General features: G+C 38.6%; 6 protein-coding genes across 6 annotated transcripts, besides 1 other annotated feature; all 6 read left to right on the top strand.

Annotated features, from left to right (window-relative positions):
- The first annotated feature begins 34 nt into the window (after positions 1 to 34).
- Positions 35 to 45: a sequence feature (Short protein (TpMuguga_02g00175, EAN32456.1) was converted to a misc_feature.).
- Positions 46 to 113: 68 nt separating this feature from the next.
- TpMuguga_02g00174 (uncharacterized protein) lies at positions 114 to 3,595 on the top strand (the record flags this gene model as incomplete). Its single annotated transcript, XM_759645.2, has 2 exons — positions 114 to 2,959; positions 3,235 to 3,595. 2 exons carry the CDS (start codon positions 114 to 116, stop codon positions 3,548 to 3,550), a joined length of 3,162 nt encoding a protein of 1,053 aa, XP_764738.2. The 3' UTR covers positions 3,551 to 3,595.
- Positions 3,596 to 3,602: 7 nt separating this feature from the next.
- Positions 3,603 to 7,234, top strand: sec18 (ATPase family associated with various cellular activities (AAA) family protein). Its single transcript, XM_759643.2, has 14 exons — positions 3,603 to 3,682; positions 3,712 to 3,800; positions 3,876 to 4,078; positions 4,245 to 4,365; positions 4,394 to 4,677; positions 4,707 to 4,792; positions 4,926 to 5,108; positions 5,139 to 5,210; positions 5,240 to 5,461; positions 5,812 to 6,207; positions 6,408 to 6,635; positions 6,665 to 6,796; positions 6,974 to 7,061; positions 7,156 to 7,234. The coding sequence occupies exons 1-14, from the start codon at positions 3,620 to 3,622 to the stop codon at positions 7,215 to 7,217; spliced, it is 2,229 nt and encodes a 742-aa protein (XP_764736.2). The 5' UTR covers positions 3,603 to 3,619; the 3' UTR covers positions 7,218 to 7,234.
- Positions 7,235 to 9,175, top strand: Dhodh (dihydroorotate dehydrogenase (fumarate)). Its single transcript, XM_061305321.1, has 11 exons — positions 7,235 to 7,325; positions 7,355 to 7,598; positions 7,862 to 8,036; positions 8,073 to 8,170; positions 8,199 to 8,458; positions 8,488 to 8,529; positions 8,559 to 8,603; positions 8,636 to 8,782; positions 8,812 to 8,892; positions 8,922 to 8,988; positions 9,018 to 9,175. Exons 1-11 carry the CDS (start codon positions 7,236 to 7,238, stop codon positions 9,059 to 9,061), a joined length of 1,293 nt encoding a protein of 430 aa, XP_061161292.1. The 5' UTR covers position 7,235; the 3' UTR covers positions 9,062 to 9,175.
- Positions 9,176 to 9,717: 542 nt separating this feature from the next.
- On the top strand, positions 9,718 to 10,290 carry TpMuguga_02g00170 (uncharacterized protein; the record flags this gene model as incomplete). Its single annotated transcript, XM_759641.1, has 2 exons — positions 9,718 to 9,885; positions 9,946 to 10,290. 2 exons carry the CDS (start codon positions 9,718 to 9,720, stop codon positions 10,288 to 10,290), a joined length of 513 nt encoding a protein of 170 aa, XP_764734.1.
- Positions 10,291 to 10,327: 37 nt separating this feature from the next.
- Positions 10,328 to 12,916, top strand: CEP76 (C2 domain protein; the record flags this gene model as incomplete). Its single annotated transcript, XM_759640.1, has 2 exons — positions 10,328 to 12,568; positions 12,689 to 12,916. The coding sequence occupies 2 exons, from the start codon at positions 10,328 to 10,330 to the stop codon at positions 12,914 to 12,916; spliced, it is 2,469 nt and encodes an 822-aa protein (XP_764733.1).
- A 154-nt stretch (positions 12,917 to 13,070) lies between these two features.
- Positions 13,071 to 14,941, top strand: TpMuguga_02g00168 (uncharacterized protein; the record flags this gene model as incomplete). The annotated part of the gene is made up of 1 exon (XM_759639.2): positions 13,071 to 14,941. One exon carries the CDS (start codon positions 13,071 to 13,073, stop codon positions 14,913 to 14,915), a length of 1,845 nt encoding a protein of 614 aa, XP_764732.1. The 3' UTR covers positions 14,916 to 14,941.
- Positions 14,942 to 15,156: the final 215 nt, after the last annotated feature.

Below are 15,156 nucleotides of genomic sequence, written 5' to 3'. Positions count from 1 at the left end.
AATAAATCTTATTCCTAGATCTAATCTTACACAGATCCTGTTTAGTCAGATTTGTAACCACAAATATAAATTACAATATATAATCAGAATCCGCATTACTTGGGTAATAATTAATGTGTTTAGATGTGTACAATAGGGAATCAGGTCCTTTGGAAATAGGAGAGCTAGAGACACCGAGAGATCGAAGGTCTGTCCCAGTGGCCACTCTTCGGTACCTAGCAGGCTCCAAATACCAAGCAAATCACGTAGAAGGTTCCTGTGCTAGTGAAAATTCTGACTATACGGATGCAAGAAGCGTCGAAAGCGAAACTGACCCCGATGGTTCCTCACCATACTACGCAGAACGCTCCGTACAGAGGAGCATTAAATCGTCCCAGAAATCATCGGACCTTAAAACACTAAATTTAAAACCAGCCAAAGGAACAAACACAAGTAATAATTTTGCTCGAGAGTTCATCCTGAGGTACGCTACTAATCTGGGCTCCGAAGTCCAGTACTACCAAAACCTCAAACCTCAAGAATCGCTTTTTCACAACATGGACTACATCCACTCACACTTGGCTTCTCTTAATCCCAATTTTATCAACTTCAACTACGGACGACTAGGGTACACAAATTATAACACCTTTAACCGATTCCAAGAACATTATCCACATTTCGATAAGTTTCCCTCATACCCAGACAAATATTCTTGTATGGACAAATATTCTTGTATGGAAAAGTTTCCGGGGTATATGGACAAATTTCCGGGTTATATTAACAAGTGCTCATCGAGTTATTTGAGCAGGTACCAGGATGGTTACTTCAGGCCTGAAAATCATTACAGAACAAACTACACCTACAGACATGAAAATTACGGAATTCACCCCGGAAATCATGGAATTCACCCGGGAAATGAAGGAATTCACCCTGGAAATCTTTTGGAACGGGTACACTACCCGGGAAATCACGGAATCCATCCGGTAAATGACGGGATTCACCCCGTAAATTACGGAATTTACGGTGAGAATCACGCAGTTTACGGTGAGAATCTTGTGGAACGGCCGCATCTTTCAATGTATTCTGATAACTATCACAGGGTTGACCATAACTTGTCCACGACAAACTATAGCACAAATGCCAACTACAGCTCAAGTGATCAGGGAACCAAATATTCACTCCATAATGATCAAAAATACTCAATTCATAATGATCAAAAGTATTCACTCCATAATGACCAAAAGTATTCACTCCACAATGATCAAAAATACTCAATTCATAATGACCAAAAGTACTTAATTCACAATGACCAAAAGTATTCACTGCATAATGACCACAAGTATTACCTGGACAAGTATGGTTACCCGCTGGAAACCCATGAAAGAGAAAAAGAACAATCCGATGAGAAAAAAGAACACAAACCCAGAGATCCGGTACCTAAATCAAGTGATTACACAGTGAGAGAACACACATCAGGTCACACAGTGAGAGATTACACACTGGAAAAAGTGGGAGAAAGAGTGGGAGGAACAGTGAGGGATATTGAGTGTATAGATTCTGAGTTAATAAAGTCGGTAGTTGAGAAGGCTGTGATGGAAGCGTTTGACAGGTGTTTATCGGAAAAAAGGGGCGAGGAGACATGCCTGACAGATTCCGTGACCCGAGAGTACACATTTGATAAAAACGACACCACGCTAACGTACCAGGAGCAAAACCAACTTTACTCTCGTGATTTTCAAAGACTAAACCAAACGAATTCGGATACTAACCGATACACAACCGATTTGAAAGAAATTAATTTAAACACCCACAGCCTAATATTTAGCAACGATTTCTCAAACCCAGAGAATCACAACAAATTTAACTTTAAAACCGAAGATTACTCCAACTCACACAATTCACACAATGATTTACAACACACACAAGATTTACAAGATTCACAAGATTTACAAGATTCACAAGATTTACAAGATTCACATAATAACACGCACAATACATACAATGACACATATGTTGATGGATGTGTGAGTGATGTTGAGGAGTTAGAGTGTGTGTCGTATGAGTTTCGGTTTAACAAGGGGGACGAGTTTGAATATTTTAACGGCGATGATTTGTTTTCAAACAGGGAAACTGACGACTTATTCTATCCAGACAATCCACAGTACCACCACTCATACGCTACAAGAGATTTGCATAAAGATAATTTCTCAGAACAACTAACCAACCAAGACGATAAATCCGAACGCTCCTCCCAAAATTTTGATTCAATCCATATCAACAATTTGGATACTCTCAATAATCTCAATAATATGAACGAATTGGATAATGATCTGGATAACAATGTGAATGATCGGGATGATAATTTGGAGGGAAAGTATGTGGTTGGAAACTGTTTTGCGGGTTTTAACTCTGGCGCTGATTACTTTAGAGCAAATTATAAGGATCTTGACATGTCAAATAACCCTGCGGGCTCAATGTTATCTGAAAGTGATTTAGAAGAACAAGAGAATCCCGACACACAAGTCACAAGCTTCGACCCTGAAAATAATAATTATCTACAATGCAAACGGGATTCGAATTCCCCAGTAACCAAGAGTAATCCGAATTCATTAACCAAGATGAATCTGAATTCCCCAGTAACTAAGAAGAATCCCAAATCCTCACTAAGTAATATGAATCCCAATTCATTAACTAAGATGAATATGCTTAAAATGAGAAGTTTGTCGCAATTTGAAGAAAAGGACGTGTCAAATGCGTTTCGGGGAAATGATTTCAATTACAAAAGTTTGGGGAAAATGAGACGTGACGTGTGTGAGTCGAATAATTTGTATCAAGCGGATACAGATAACACAGCCCGGTCAAGCTTTTCTGACCCCGCGTACAGACTAAACTCGCCGTACCTCAAAAATCAATCCACAGACTCAGAAACTAATCAACAAGATTTCACACACAATCGTCATCCAGACACCTCAAATCCCAAGTAAATCTCACTACACAATTAATTCACATAATTAAACTAATTAAACTAATTAAACTAATTAAACTAATTAAACTAATTAAACTAATTAAACTAATTAAACTAATTAAACTAATTAAACTAATTAAACTAATTAAACAATTAAACAATTAAACAATTAAACAATTAAACAATTAAACAATTAAACAATTAAACAATTAAACAATTAAACAATAAATAATTATATGAATTAAATGAATAAATGAATTAAATGAATAAGATTGAATAATTTGTATTAGGTGGCAGTGTGGTAAGTTTGAGGATTTGTGTATTTCTGCGAGGGTGGATCAGTTGGAGGCGTGTGTAAAGAGTTTCGAATCATGTTTGAAAAGCATATCAGACCAGTTGAGTAAGTCGCAGGGCGGTGTTGAGTCTGGCGCGGATTCGCCGGAGTTAACATCGCCGCAAAAGTGCCCGAAGCCAGAGCATGTGTCTGACTTTGAGTATATGGAAGCTTATAAAGCGGCATTGGCCATTAAAAAGCTACTCCACGTTAAATCCATGGACTCGTTGATCCCTGCCTTCACAGCATTCGTACAAAACAGGAAGGCCTGAATCAGTACCACACACCCTAGCGCAATAATCTTTTAATTTTTAGTACATATCTTTTTAATTATTATTGCGATGAAACCGGTGTTTAGAACAGTTAAAAAATTACCAGACGAGTCTCTTACGTATACAAATTGCGTATTTTCAATTATTTTAACCATTGTTAGGTATACGTCAACAGGGAGCTCTATGAAAATCTGAGATCAGAGTCCATAATGGCCTATGCTACGATAGAAGGGATGGTTTTTTGCGCCAAGTAATTTTTTTTAATTATTTTACCAAATTAACGTGAATTTACTGAGTTAAAATGAATTTACTGAGTTAACATTAGATTCCACGAACTGGCAACTGAGAAGGATATTTTCATGAACAGCTGCGCGAGGGAACTTATCAAAGTCTCAGTAGGCCAGGGCGTAACAGTGTCTTCCGAGTCCAATCACACCGGAAACTCGAGAAATTTCGATATCTCCGCCAAATACCCACCCGCACATCGCATCAAATTCAATGTCTCACACTTCAAACCACAAAATAAAGGTTTTATCACATCTTCTCACACCTTTTTACACATTCTCACACTATTTACACTTTTTTACACATTATTACACATTTTACACATTCACACATTAGTACACTATTTACACATTAGTACACTATTTACACATTAGTACACAATATTGCAGTTTGTGAATGTGTGGTTTAGAGATACCGTTGTTGGAGTTTGAGAAGTTGTCGTCACAGGTGAAGAAGATGTTTAATGAGCACGTTTTGCACTATGACCAATCGTTGCCGCTGCTGCTGGACAGGTCACAGCTTCGGCTCAAGTAACCAAAACTCAATAACTTTGTTTAGGGTGTGTAACTTGTACTTGGACTCTGGTGACGAGCATTCGTTTAACTTGGCAATTAAGGCGAGGCTGTGTTCGGACACTGAGTTGGAATTTGGCTACACGACAATCGAGGGCACAGAGCTTAAGATCCCAAAGACCCAGAGCATATTTAAACCCAATTTCAAATTTGAGGAGCTGGGAATTGGAGGCTTAGACAACGAATTCGCGGACATTTTCAGGAGAGCATTCGCATCCAGAATTTACCCGCCAGAACTCCTCAAGGAACTCGGAATCTCACACGTCAAAGGTTAATCACTTAGCTCATTGATTCCACAGGCCTCCTACTCTACGGACCACCCGGAACCGGTAAAACACTAATCGCCAGACAAATCTCCAAAGCTCTCAACTGCACCAAACTCAAGGTAATTTTCACTCACTTCCCAATATACACAATCAATCATCAATATAAATATTGAATAATCATTAATAATATTGAATAACATAAATCTTGTTAATAATAAATCTTGTTGAATAATCAATCTTGATGAATATTAGACGGTGAATGGTCCGGAGATAATGAGTCGTTTTTTTGGTCAGTCTGAGGAGAATGTGCGGAATTTATTTTTGGACGCGGAGAACGAATATGCGCGAATGGGTGACCGGTCCGGCCTGCACATTATCATATTCGATGAAATCGACTCCATATGCCAAAGGAGAGGATCCGACACTTCCGGCACAGTATGATTACACAACCCTATCATGCATTAGGCCGCGAGGGACAGTATAGTGAACCAGCTACTGTCGAAGATTGACGGAGTCGACTCGTTAAACAATATTCTGGTAATTCTAAACTGATGTAATTTGTTCAGTTGATTGGCATGACGAATCGGCTGGACATGATAGACGAGGCGTTGTTGAGGCCTGGGCGGTTTGAGGTGCACATAGAAGTGGGACTACCAGACGAAAACGGCAGGCAACAGATACTTAAAATACACACCAAAGTAATGAGGGAATCCAAACGACTCTCAAACGACGTCGATCTCAACCACGTCGTCAAACAAACCAAAAATTACTCCGGAGCTGAACTCGAAGTTTGTTGACCCAACCTTACCATTTTATAACTCATTTCAGTAGTTAATATTATATAGTTAATATTATATAGTTAATATTATATAGTTAATATTATATAGTTAATATTACATAGTTAATATTATATAGTTAATATTATATAGTTAATATTACATAGTTAATATTACATAGTTAATATTACATAGTTAATATTACATAGTTAATATTACATAGTTAATATTACATAGTTAATATTACATAGTTAATATTACATAGTTAATATTACATAGTTAATATTACATAGTTAATATTACATAGTTAACAGTATAGTTAACAGTTGTAACTAATTTCAATGGTAAATTGAATGATTTAGGGTTTGGTGAAGTGTGCGGTGAGTTATGCGATACAGCGTCATGTTGATGGTAGTGACTTGAGTAGGCCGAAGAACATTGACCAGATAATAGTGAACCAGAACGACTTTGAGTCAGCGTTGTTGGAGGTTAAGCCTGCGTACGGCGTGGACTCCGTAAACTTAAACACATTCTCAAGGCATGGAATTATCCCGTTTGGGAGTAAATTCCAGGAGGTTTTGGAAACTTGCATAACCCTGGCAAAACAAGTGTCAAAATCCGACAAGACACCCGTGCTCTCAGTGCTCTTACACGGACCCGTAGGGTCCGGGAAATCAGCACTAGCAGCACACGTAGCATCAATCGCAGCTTTCCCATTCGTCAAAGTCATCTCACCAGAATCTTACATCGGACTCTCAGTATCTTTCTTATTGTAGTTTAGTTATTTGTTTACAGTGTGAGCTAGTCACTGAGTTAGTCACTGAGTTAGTCACTGAGTTAGTAACTGAGTTAGTAACTGAGTTAGTATGTGAGTTAGTATGTGAGTTAGTAACTGAGTTAGTATGTGAGTTAGTAAATGAGACACCCGCACTCTCCCCGTAACGGTATAAACTTGTAGGAGTTGGCGAAGGTGAATGCGATACATAAGGCGTTTGATGATGCGCATAAGACACCGCAGTCGTTGATAATTTTGGATAACATTGAGCGGTTGATAGATTACTCGCCGATTGGCCCTAGGTTCAGCAATAACATACTCCAGTGCCTTTTAATTCTAATTAAAAAGGCGCCGGAACACCAGAGACGCATTTTCGTTATCGGCACCACCTCAGAAGAAGAGTTCATGGAAGTAATCTTTACACTATTAACAATTGTTAGATGGCGAACGTGACGGAGGCGTTTACAGTGTCCACGCAGGTGCCACTTGTCACAGGCCCAAACGAGATCATCCAGGCACTCAGCGGAGTCAAACTTCAAGACCTCACATTCACACAAGAAGAAATTTATCTCGTACTGCTTCCCATTGCTATAGTTATTACAGAGTTTTGACAGCTAAAATACGAAATTTAGACAGTTAAAATATGAATTTTGACAGCTAAAATATGAATTTTGACAGTTAAAATAGCAATTTTGACAGCTAAAATACGAAATCTGGCACCTCTGTACGCTCTGGGTTAATGTTTTTAGGTGGCAAATTCGGGGAAGGTGCCGGAGATTGGGATTAAGCACCTGCTCCTGGCGCTGGAAATCGCAATTCAAAAGACCATCGAACTTGGTAACCTTACACTCCAACCCTTACACTATTTACTCCAATACCAACAATTACACTATTACACTCCAATAATTTAATAATTTAAAATTTTGGTTAGGAACGAGTTACATATCGAGTGGTACGTTTTTGGAGAGTTTGGAGGCGTGTGGTTACTTGTAATATTATAAATGTGTATACATGTTTTATTTACGGCATTTCAGGCGGTTCTGCGGAACCGCGGTAAACGGTAAAATCCACTCTGAGATTAACCAAAATCGCAAAATCAACGTAGCTTAAATATTTTAATAATTTTTTAGAAGTTTCTGGTTCGGGGCGTGTTTGTGTTTGGCATGGGCGTTGGCGTATACGTTTGCATGAGGAATCCAAGTTGTCCGATTTACGACGGAATTCTGTACGGCTTAAGGAAATGTCTAGACCCCGAGGAATCTCATAAACTTAGCATAGTTCTGGCCAAATTGGGACTTACACCCGTGGATTATTCCATTGATCCGCCCATTCTCTATAATAACATTAAGCACATTAAAATATTTAATCCAATAGGTAAAAAATGATATTTAACACTGATATTTAACGGAGATTAAATGATATTTAACGGAGATTAAATGATATTTAACAGAGATTAAATGATATTTAACACAGATTAAAATGATATTTAACACTGATTAAAATGATATTTAACACTGAGATTAAATGATATTTAACACTGATTAAAATGATATTTAACACTGAGATTAAATGAGATTAAAATGATATTTAACACTGAGATTAAATGAGATTAAAATGATATTTAACACTGAGATTAGGTATGGCAGCTGGCTATGATAAGAACTGCCAGGTCCCGCTGGAGATTCTAAGGCTAGGGTTTGGGTTCATAGAAGTTGGAACTGTTTTACCAAACCCACAGCCCGGGAATCCCAAACCAAGGCTATTCAGACTCCCAAACAATAAAGCACTCATCAACTCACTAGGCTTCAACAGGTAAATTATACTAACTCAATATTAATGGTGAATCAGTTTGGGAATTGATGTTGCGGTGGAGAATATGAAGGTGGCTAGGGCTAGGCAGGAGAGTGATCCGCTTACAAGGGACTCAATTATCGGAATTAGCATAGGTAACTAACTAAAAATTAGTTGTTTTAGGGAAAAATCTCAATGGAGAGATTTTGGCTGATGTGTCACATTGTATTGAGCGGATCGGACTGTACTCAGATTACCTGTGCATCAACGTTAGCTCACCGAACACGCCGAATCTGAGAGATAATCAGAGAAAAGAACCCCTGCTAAAGCTCGTAAAAACGGCCAAAAACGCCCTAAAAGACCTGGAGACAAGAGTTTCTACAGAGAATTTAACATACGTAAACACTACGAAAACGAGGCCGTTGTTATTTTTTAAAATTTCAGTAAGTAAAATTAATAAAATGAACCATAGCCTGATGTCACGGATCAAGAGCTAAAGGACATTGCCGATATCGTAAGAAGCTTAAAATATGAATTTTGCAGGCGTTGGAGCATGGTTTGGATGGACTTGTGCTGACAAACACAACTGTAATTTCAACTAATTCCTAAATTTTGACCAGATTTCGAGGCCTGAGTGTTTGGGAGAGGAGTTGGAGAGGGCTGGAAATCCCAGGGGAGGCCTGAGCGGTCATCCGCTGAAGGAACACGCCAGAAAAGTTGTATTCCAAATGTATAAACTGACAAGCGGAAAAATACCAATCATCGCCGTAAGAAACGGATGGAATAATTTGTTTAGTGCGGGGGAATCTCTACGGCGCAAGACGCCCTGGAAATGATCGAGGCTGGCGCCTCAGCTTGCCAACTTCTTACAGGACTGGTACGCTAATAGATTAATTATTGCCTCAGGTGTACCACGGGCCTAAGCTCCCCAGCCTAATAAAGAACGACTTGGCCAAATTACTAAACCAACGTGGTAAATTTATAAAATTAATATTTCTTTAGGTTATAAAAATATTAAAGAAGCCGTCGGCTCAGCACATAAATGAGTTATTTTAGGTAAATTTTAATTTTTGGATTACGGAGCCTCTCCACGTCAGAATGAATTTTTTTAAATTCCGCCACAATGAATTTTTTTAAATTCCGCCAGAATGTGAATTTTTGCCGTAAATTTATGTTAAATTAATTTTTCACCTGTGACTAATGTTAATTTTAGAGTTTTTGTAGTTTATTTTTTATTTTGCCAAGTGTTGTACGGCTCAACCAGAAATGTCAGAGTTTTCCATTAAATTCCCGAATTTTCCACTATTCCCCTAATTTTTTACTATTTTCGCCGAATTTTCCACTATTCCCGATTTTTCCATTATATTCCCCAGTTTTCCTTAAATTTTCATAATTTAATATTAATTATGTGAAATAATATTAAGTATAAATTTCCAAAATGTGTAAAATATGAACTTCAAAATGTGTAAAATATGAATTTAAAATGTGTAAAATATAAATTGTCAAAATGTGTAAAGTATGAATTGTTAAAATGTGTAAAATATGAATTTAAAATGTGTAAACTTCTAGAGTATGTGTAAAATATAAACGTCTAGAGTATGTGTAAAATATGAACGTCTAGAGTATGTGTAAAATATGAACTTCTAGAGCATGTGTAAAATATAAACTTCTAGAGTATGTGTAAAATATGAATGTCTAGAGCATGGGAAAGGTTGAGGTTTGGGAACTTAGGGAGAGCTCTTCTGAAAATTTATACTACGAAGAGTCTGAAAGTTCCTACGTAGAACGAGTAACAGATGAAACAGATGAGGAGAGAGCAGTGGACCTGTTTGAGACCGATTACACAAGACTAAGAGGCTCAGATTCCGAGGTATCCAACTGAATTAACAATATTTTGCAGGAAACAGTTAGGGAAATCGATTCAAATGAGAATACTGAGGAGGAGTCTGAGTTTGAAAGTGAGGAGTCAGTTTCTGAAGATTCTGACAATGAGCAACGGGAACAGTTTAATTTACTTCAGTATTTCAGGCAGTACAGTCAGCAGAGTGGCAAGTTTTACGATTTCGACCGTGCTCCTAGACACTGGAACGGCGTCTTTTACATCACCTCTGCGCATAATTTAGAGTCTGTGGCTCAGAATTTCTTTTACTACATTGAAATTGGCCGAATTAATCCCAACGCCCAGTCGAGGTATAGTAAAAAAATTTATACTCCGCTGTATACCCTGGGACCTGGAGAAAGTATGACATTGTCCAGCCCAAGTAAGATAATTTAGTTCATAATTTTCAGTTTTCATATGTAACAAGGTGAAGATGGAGATTTCCTACGCTGACTTGAAGGATTGTTTCGTTAAAATTGATTTATGGAAGAAACACAGACTCAGCTTAAACACACTCCACGCTACCAGATTCTTAACATTTCAAGATGTTATAGAAAGCAAGTCAAATCTTACGCTGTCGTTGGAAATCCCAGTCCCTAAAAATGTGAATGAAACCGAGGGTAACTCCGTTGTCACAGAGGATACTGAGAGAAAAATACCACTCCATAAACTAAATGTAGTAATGCTCTTGGAGGAAATCTTTGATTTCACGTTTAGGTTTATGAACTGGTCCTTCACTCCATCAGCGCATCTCCCAGCGCATTTAAAAAACGCGCCTAAAAATATAAAAGTCTCAGTTATCAGAGAGATTGGAAAGGGCTGGGACAGTAAGTGGGCTAACATTTCCAACGACGACTACTGGCCTTCGGCCGGTGATTTTAAGTACAGAGGCACCATCCGACACATGAAAATTTCATACTTTCAAGTTAAAGTTTATTGTATCAGCAGGAAGTTTTGGAGGAGAACCACGACACTGCTTGGGACTTGTGTTATCTCACTCAGGTCAGTGAGGGATTATCCCCTGGTAAGAGGAGCAGTTAAAAAACTAGCCCAAGGCGCTGATCAAATGCAAAGTGGGATAATCCAGGGAAATGTGGAATGTTACATGAGCAGTGTGGACATGAACGAGTACGACGTGAATCAAAATAGACCCGCGCAGCCCATCTCAGGATCCTCACTCCTGACACATTTAGACAAAAGTTACAGATACTTAGTCATAAGGATTGTCAGATGTGAATCTTTGCCCTCGACTAATACTGACACTAATTCCTCAGATCCCATGGTTAAGGTCAGATGGGACGGGATTGTCAATTGTACACCCACCCTGGAGTCCACTACCGGCCCAGTGTATAATCATAATATGTACTTCCCAATCCATTTAGTAGACGAAGCTGAGACGAGAAACCCGCACCTTATCTTAAACTTCTTACCGGTGGATTTGTTATCCAAGGGTCCTGTGGTCATGGAGGTCTGGGACGGCGATGACACTTCTACTGAATTTCTAGGCGGTGTGGAAATTCCACTATCGCGCCTATTCCTAAACGGGACAGAGACTAAAAAAACCCTAGTGGATGGGATTTACAATGAAGGCTCGAAACACGGCTTAGGTGACGAGGAAACTCATGAGGCTGGTGAGCCAGTGTTATACTCTGGATTTTCCAACGATGTTAACGTGGAACATGAGACTCTTGTGTATAGAGATACTCTCACGTTAACAGGGTTTACAGTGCCGCACAGAGGCTCTAAACCTACAATTACCTTTGAAATGTACATTCTCCCGCCAATGCCCAGGGGCCTAACATTCCCAAATGATCAAAAGAGACAAGTTAAATCCGACACTTGCAGAGACTTAGCCAGACGCTGGGATCGGGAATTTGAAACCTGGCAGAAAATGTATAAAGATCAGACTTTATCAACATTTCCCTATAGACGGTTTTTAACCACGACAAACGCACTTAAAATGGAAATCTCAGGCTCGGAAGTTCCGCTTTCATGTTTTGTCACGCCGATACAAGTGCCGTCTCAGTTATCAAGGCCTGGAATGCTCTTGCACTGGATTTCAAATTTTGCGCTTAAAGATGACTCAGTAGACACTGTGGGAGAGCTAAGGAAAATTGATAACTGGCAAACTCCTTCCAGATTCCTAACTACGAGAAAGGGCGGCCTTCATGACAGGGCCATTTTACTCTGCAGTTGTCTGCTGGGGATTAATTTTGACGCGTACGTCTGCAAGGGCACAATTAAAAACGGAACTGTTGAACACTGCTGGGTCATGACCAGGCACTCAGATTCCACAGTCTCATTTTGGGAAACTGGAAATAAGAAAATCTGGCACCTTCCCAAGCGCTGGCGAGTGCCCAAGGAAGACTCCGACGGCTTTGAAGATTTAAATCCAAACTTAGTTCCTTTGGATAACTATCAAAACATTCCCTTTGAACCGGTTAATTTGCAGCAGCTTCAAGAGACAAATAAAACTCACGGGCTCACAAAGTATGAAATGTACGGAAACGACTACGTACCTGACCAGAGAGTTGATTTAGACGCGCTACTCCACAAACATGACAAAGTTAACTTTGACACCGCGCTAAGAGATCAACTAACCAAAACTATACTTGACAATCCCGAAACCAAACAAAAATTCGCCAAAACACTCAAACAACTTAAACCCAAACAGGTTGCTCATTCCCACTTAGTTCATTCCCACTTAGTTCACTCATTTAATCCCATTTAATCCCTGACATTCCCATTTAATCATGTTTAACCCTGTTTAATCTATGGTTAACAGTGTTTTTAGGAGTTGATGGTGCCGTCTGAGACGTTGGTTCACTTGCCGTATTCGTCGATTGAGACGGTGTTTAACAACAGGCAGGTTTGGGGGAATAGGCAGAACCATCACCCGTCATGTATTTTATACGATTTGGAAGATGAACAGCAGTGGAAACCGTTCCTCAAAGCACCCCTAGAAGATGAATTAACCCAATACCTACAAATCACACCACCACCAACTCTCCACAAATGGTAATCCCATCATACTCTTACACTATTATATAATTATACTCTTACACTATTATATAATTATACTCTTACACTATTATATAATTATACTCTTACACTATTATATAATTATACTCTTACACTATTATATAATTATACTCTTACACTATTATATAATAATAATGATGGTGTGTAGTGTTGAGGCGTCGAATGATGTAGCGAATGACGTTTGTGACATGATTGAGGTGATGCGAGCGCGTAGGGGTTTGAAGTGTTCGATATCGAAAAGAGAAGATATGAAGGGGAAGTTGATAGATTTTCTGGATATAATGGAGTATAGGCAGCGACTTGATCCTCAATTTGACCCCGGAATGCCGAATAATTATCTCGGCTGGAGTAACAGGAAAGAGTTAAAAAAGACAATCAAGATGAGAAATGTCCAGGAAGTAACAAATGATTTAGAAAAAACCAAATTCGATACCTACGACTCCACTGAATCCACCGACGTTTCACCCAAAACACTACACACAAATGAACAAGTTAATCAACCCACAAATGAACAAGTAAATCAAGAGGTTGATGAACAAATTAATGAAAATGAGCAGATGGAAAAAGCTTCTGAGAAATCTGAGAAATCTGAGAAATCTGAGAAATCAGCCGGGGATTTGGAATCTCCGGAAATGGTTGAACAGCAGCAAGATGTCGAAGGTAATACTCTCGTAGAAAAAGAGCCTGAAAAGCATAAATCAACTAGAGTTAGAAAAAGAAGACATCGAAGAGGTGAAAGAAGGTCAAAACCTATAGAAAAAAAGACCCTGCATGACCCCAAACACCGTAGCTTAATCAGACACAGCAGCTTAGTTGGACACAGCAGCTTAGTTGGACACAGCAGCTTAGTTGGACACAGCAGCTTAGTTGGACAGGGTAGCTCAGTTGGACGCAGTAGCTTAGTTGGACAGGGTAGACCCAGGACAACTCTGGGTAAAATAATAAATTCCGTAAAAAGAGTAAAAGTGTGTAAAAACGGATTCCAAATCAGTTCAAAGAGGTTAATTAGGCCTCAAAATGTTAAAAAATCGAAACCTCCAAATCACCAGAACACGCCAAGTTTGTACAAAAGTTTCGATGACGTTTTGCGAGCTGATGTTCCTGAATTTAAGATTTATTCCCGGTTTGATCCCATAAATACGCCCTCAAGTGCCGGGATTTCCATGACTCCAATGTCTGATTTGTCAATATCCAGCCTTGAAAAATACAAATTTAACACTCAATCTGACATCATTCACTCTGCAGTTCACAGAATGAGAGTTGCCATCCAGGAAAAAGCCAGAAATTTTAATCCTAACAACCTAAAAATTAACCCTAATAAGCTAAAAATTAACCCTAATAAGCTAAAAATTAACCCTAATAAGCTAAAAATTAACCCTAATAAGCTAAAAATTAACCCTAATAAGCTAAAAATTAACCCTAATAAGCTAAAAATTAACCCTAGTAAGATGAATCCTAAGAGTGTGAGGTTAACGAATTATATGAACGAGAGGAATTATGTTATAAGGAACAAGAATCTGAGGCGAAAATCCTTGTTTAAGCACTTGAGGCCTTCAAAGCTGTCGAGATATGACAGAAACCCTGAGTTCATTGATGACATGGGCAGATTTCTTCAAGTCCCAGAGTCTACAAATTATGTAAACACCGACTACAACATACCTTACGAGTTTAGTGTTCACAAGTGTAGTGAGATAGCTCAGTGGAACATGTATTACTTTTACGAGGCTTGTATTTATGACTGGATGAAGCTGGTGCCAGTCCTGGCAAATCATACCTTTATTGGAATCCCAATCCACTTCTCCACCAGTGACGTTAACGAGATCAGGAGACTACTATGCTGCAATAAAAGGTTCAAGAAGTTATTTGTTAACAAATTGGATGATCTAGTCTACGTCATACACTGCAAAGTTTATCCTCTTCTAGGCAATCTCTTCTCCACATGGGTCTTCATCGGATGCCACATTCCCTGGAGGATTTAATTTCTAATATACTATACCACTGTTAACTCTACTATTCTCCTAACCATATATCCATACTATATATAATATACTATGTATAATATACTATAGTATATATTGTATATGTATAGTGATAGGAGTATATTATAGCATAGTAATAAATTAACACCTTAACAAACACTTTCAACTCCTCAACACTCTTGTATACCGTTGTAAAACACTGTAAACAGTAATGTACTATAGTATTTATACCCTAATTTAC

Source organism: Theileria parva, chromosome 2 (assembly GCF_000165365.1).
Source record: "Theileria parva strain Muguga chromosome 2, complete sequence, whole genome shotgun sequence".
NCBI classification, from domain to species: Eukaryota; Apicomplexa; class Aconoidasida; order Piroplasmida; family Theileriidae; genus Theileria; species Theileria parva.
The sequence above is the reverse complement of the archived record's forward strand: the minus strand, read 5'-3'. Positions and strand labels throughout refer to the sequence as shown.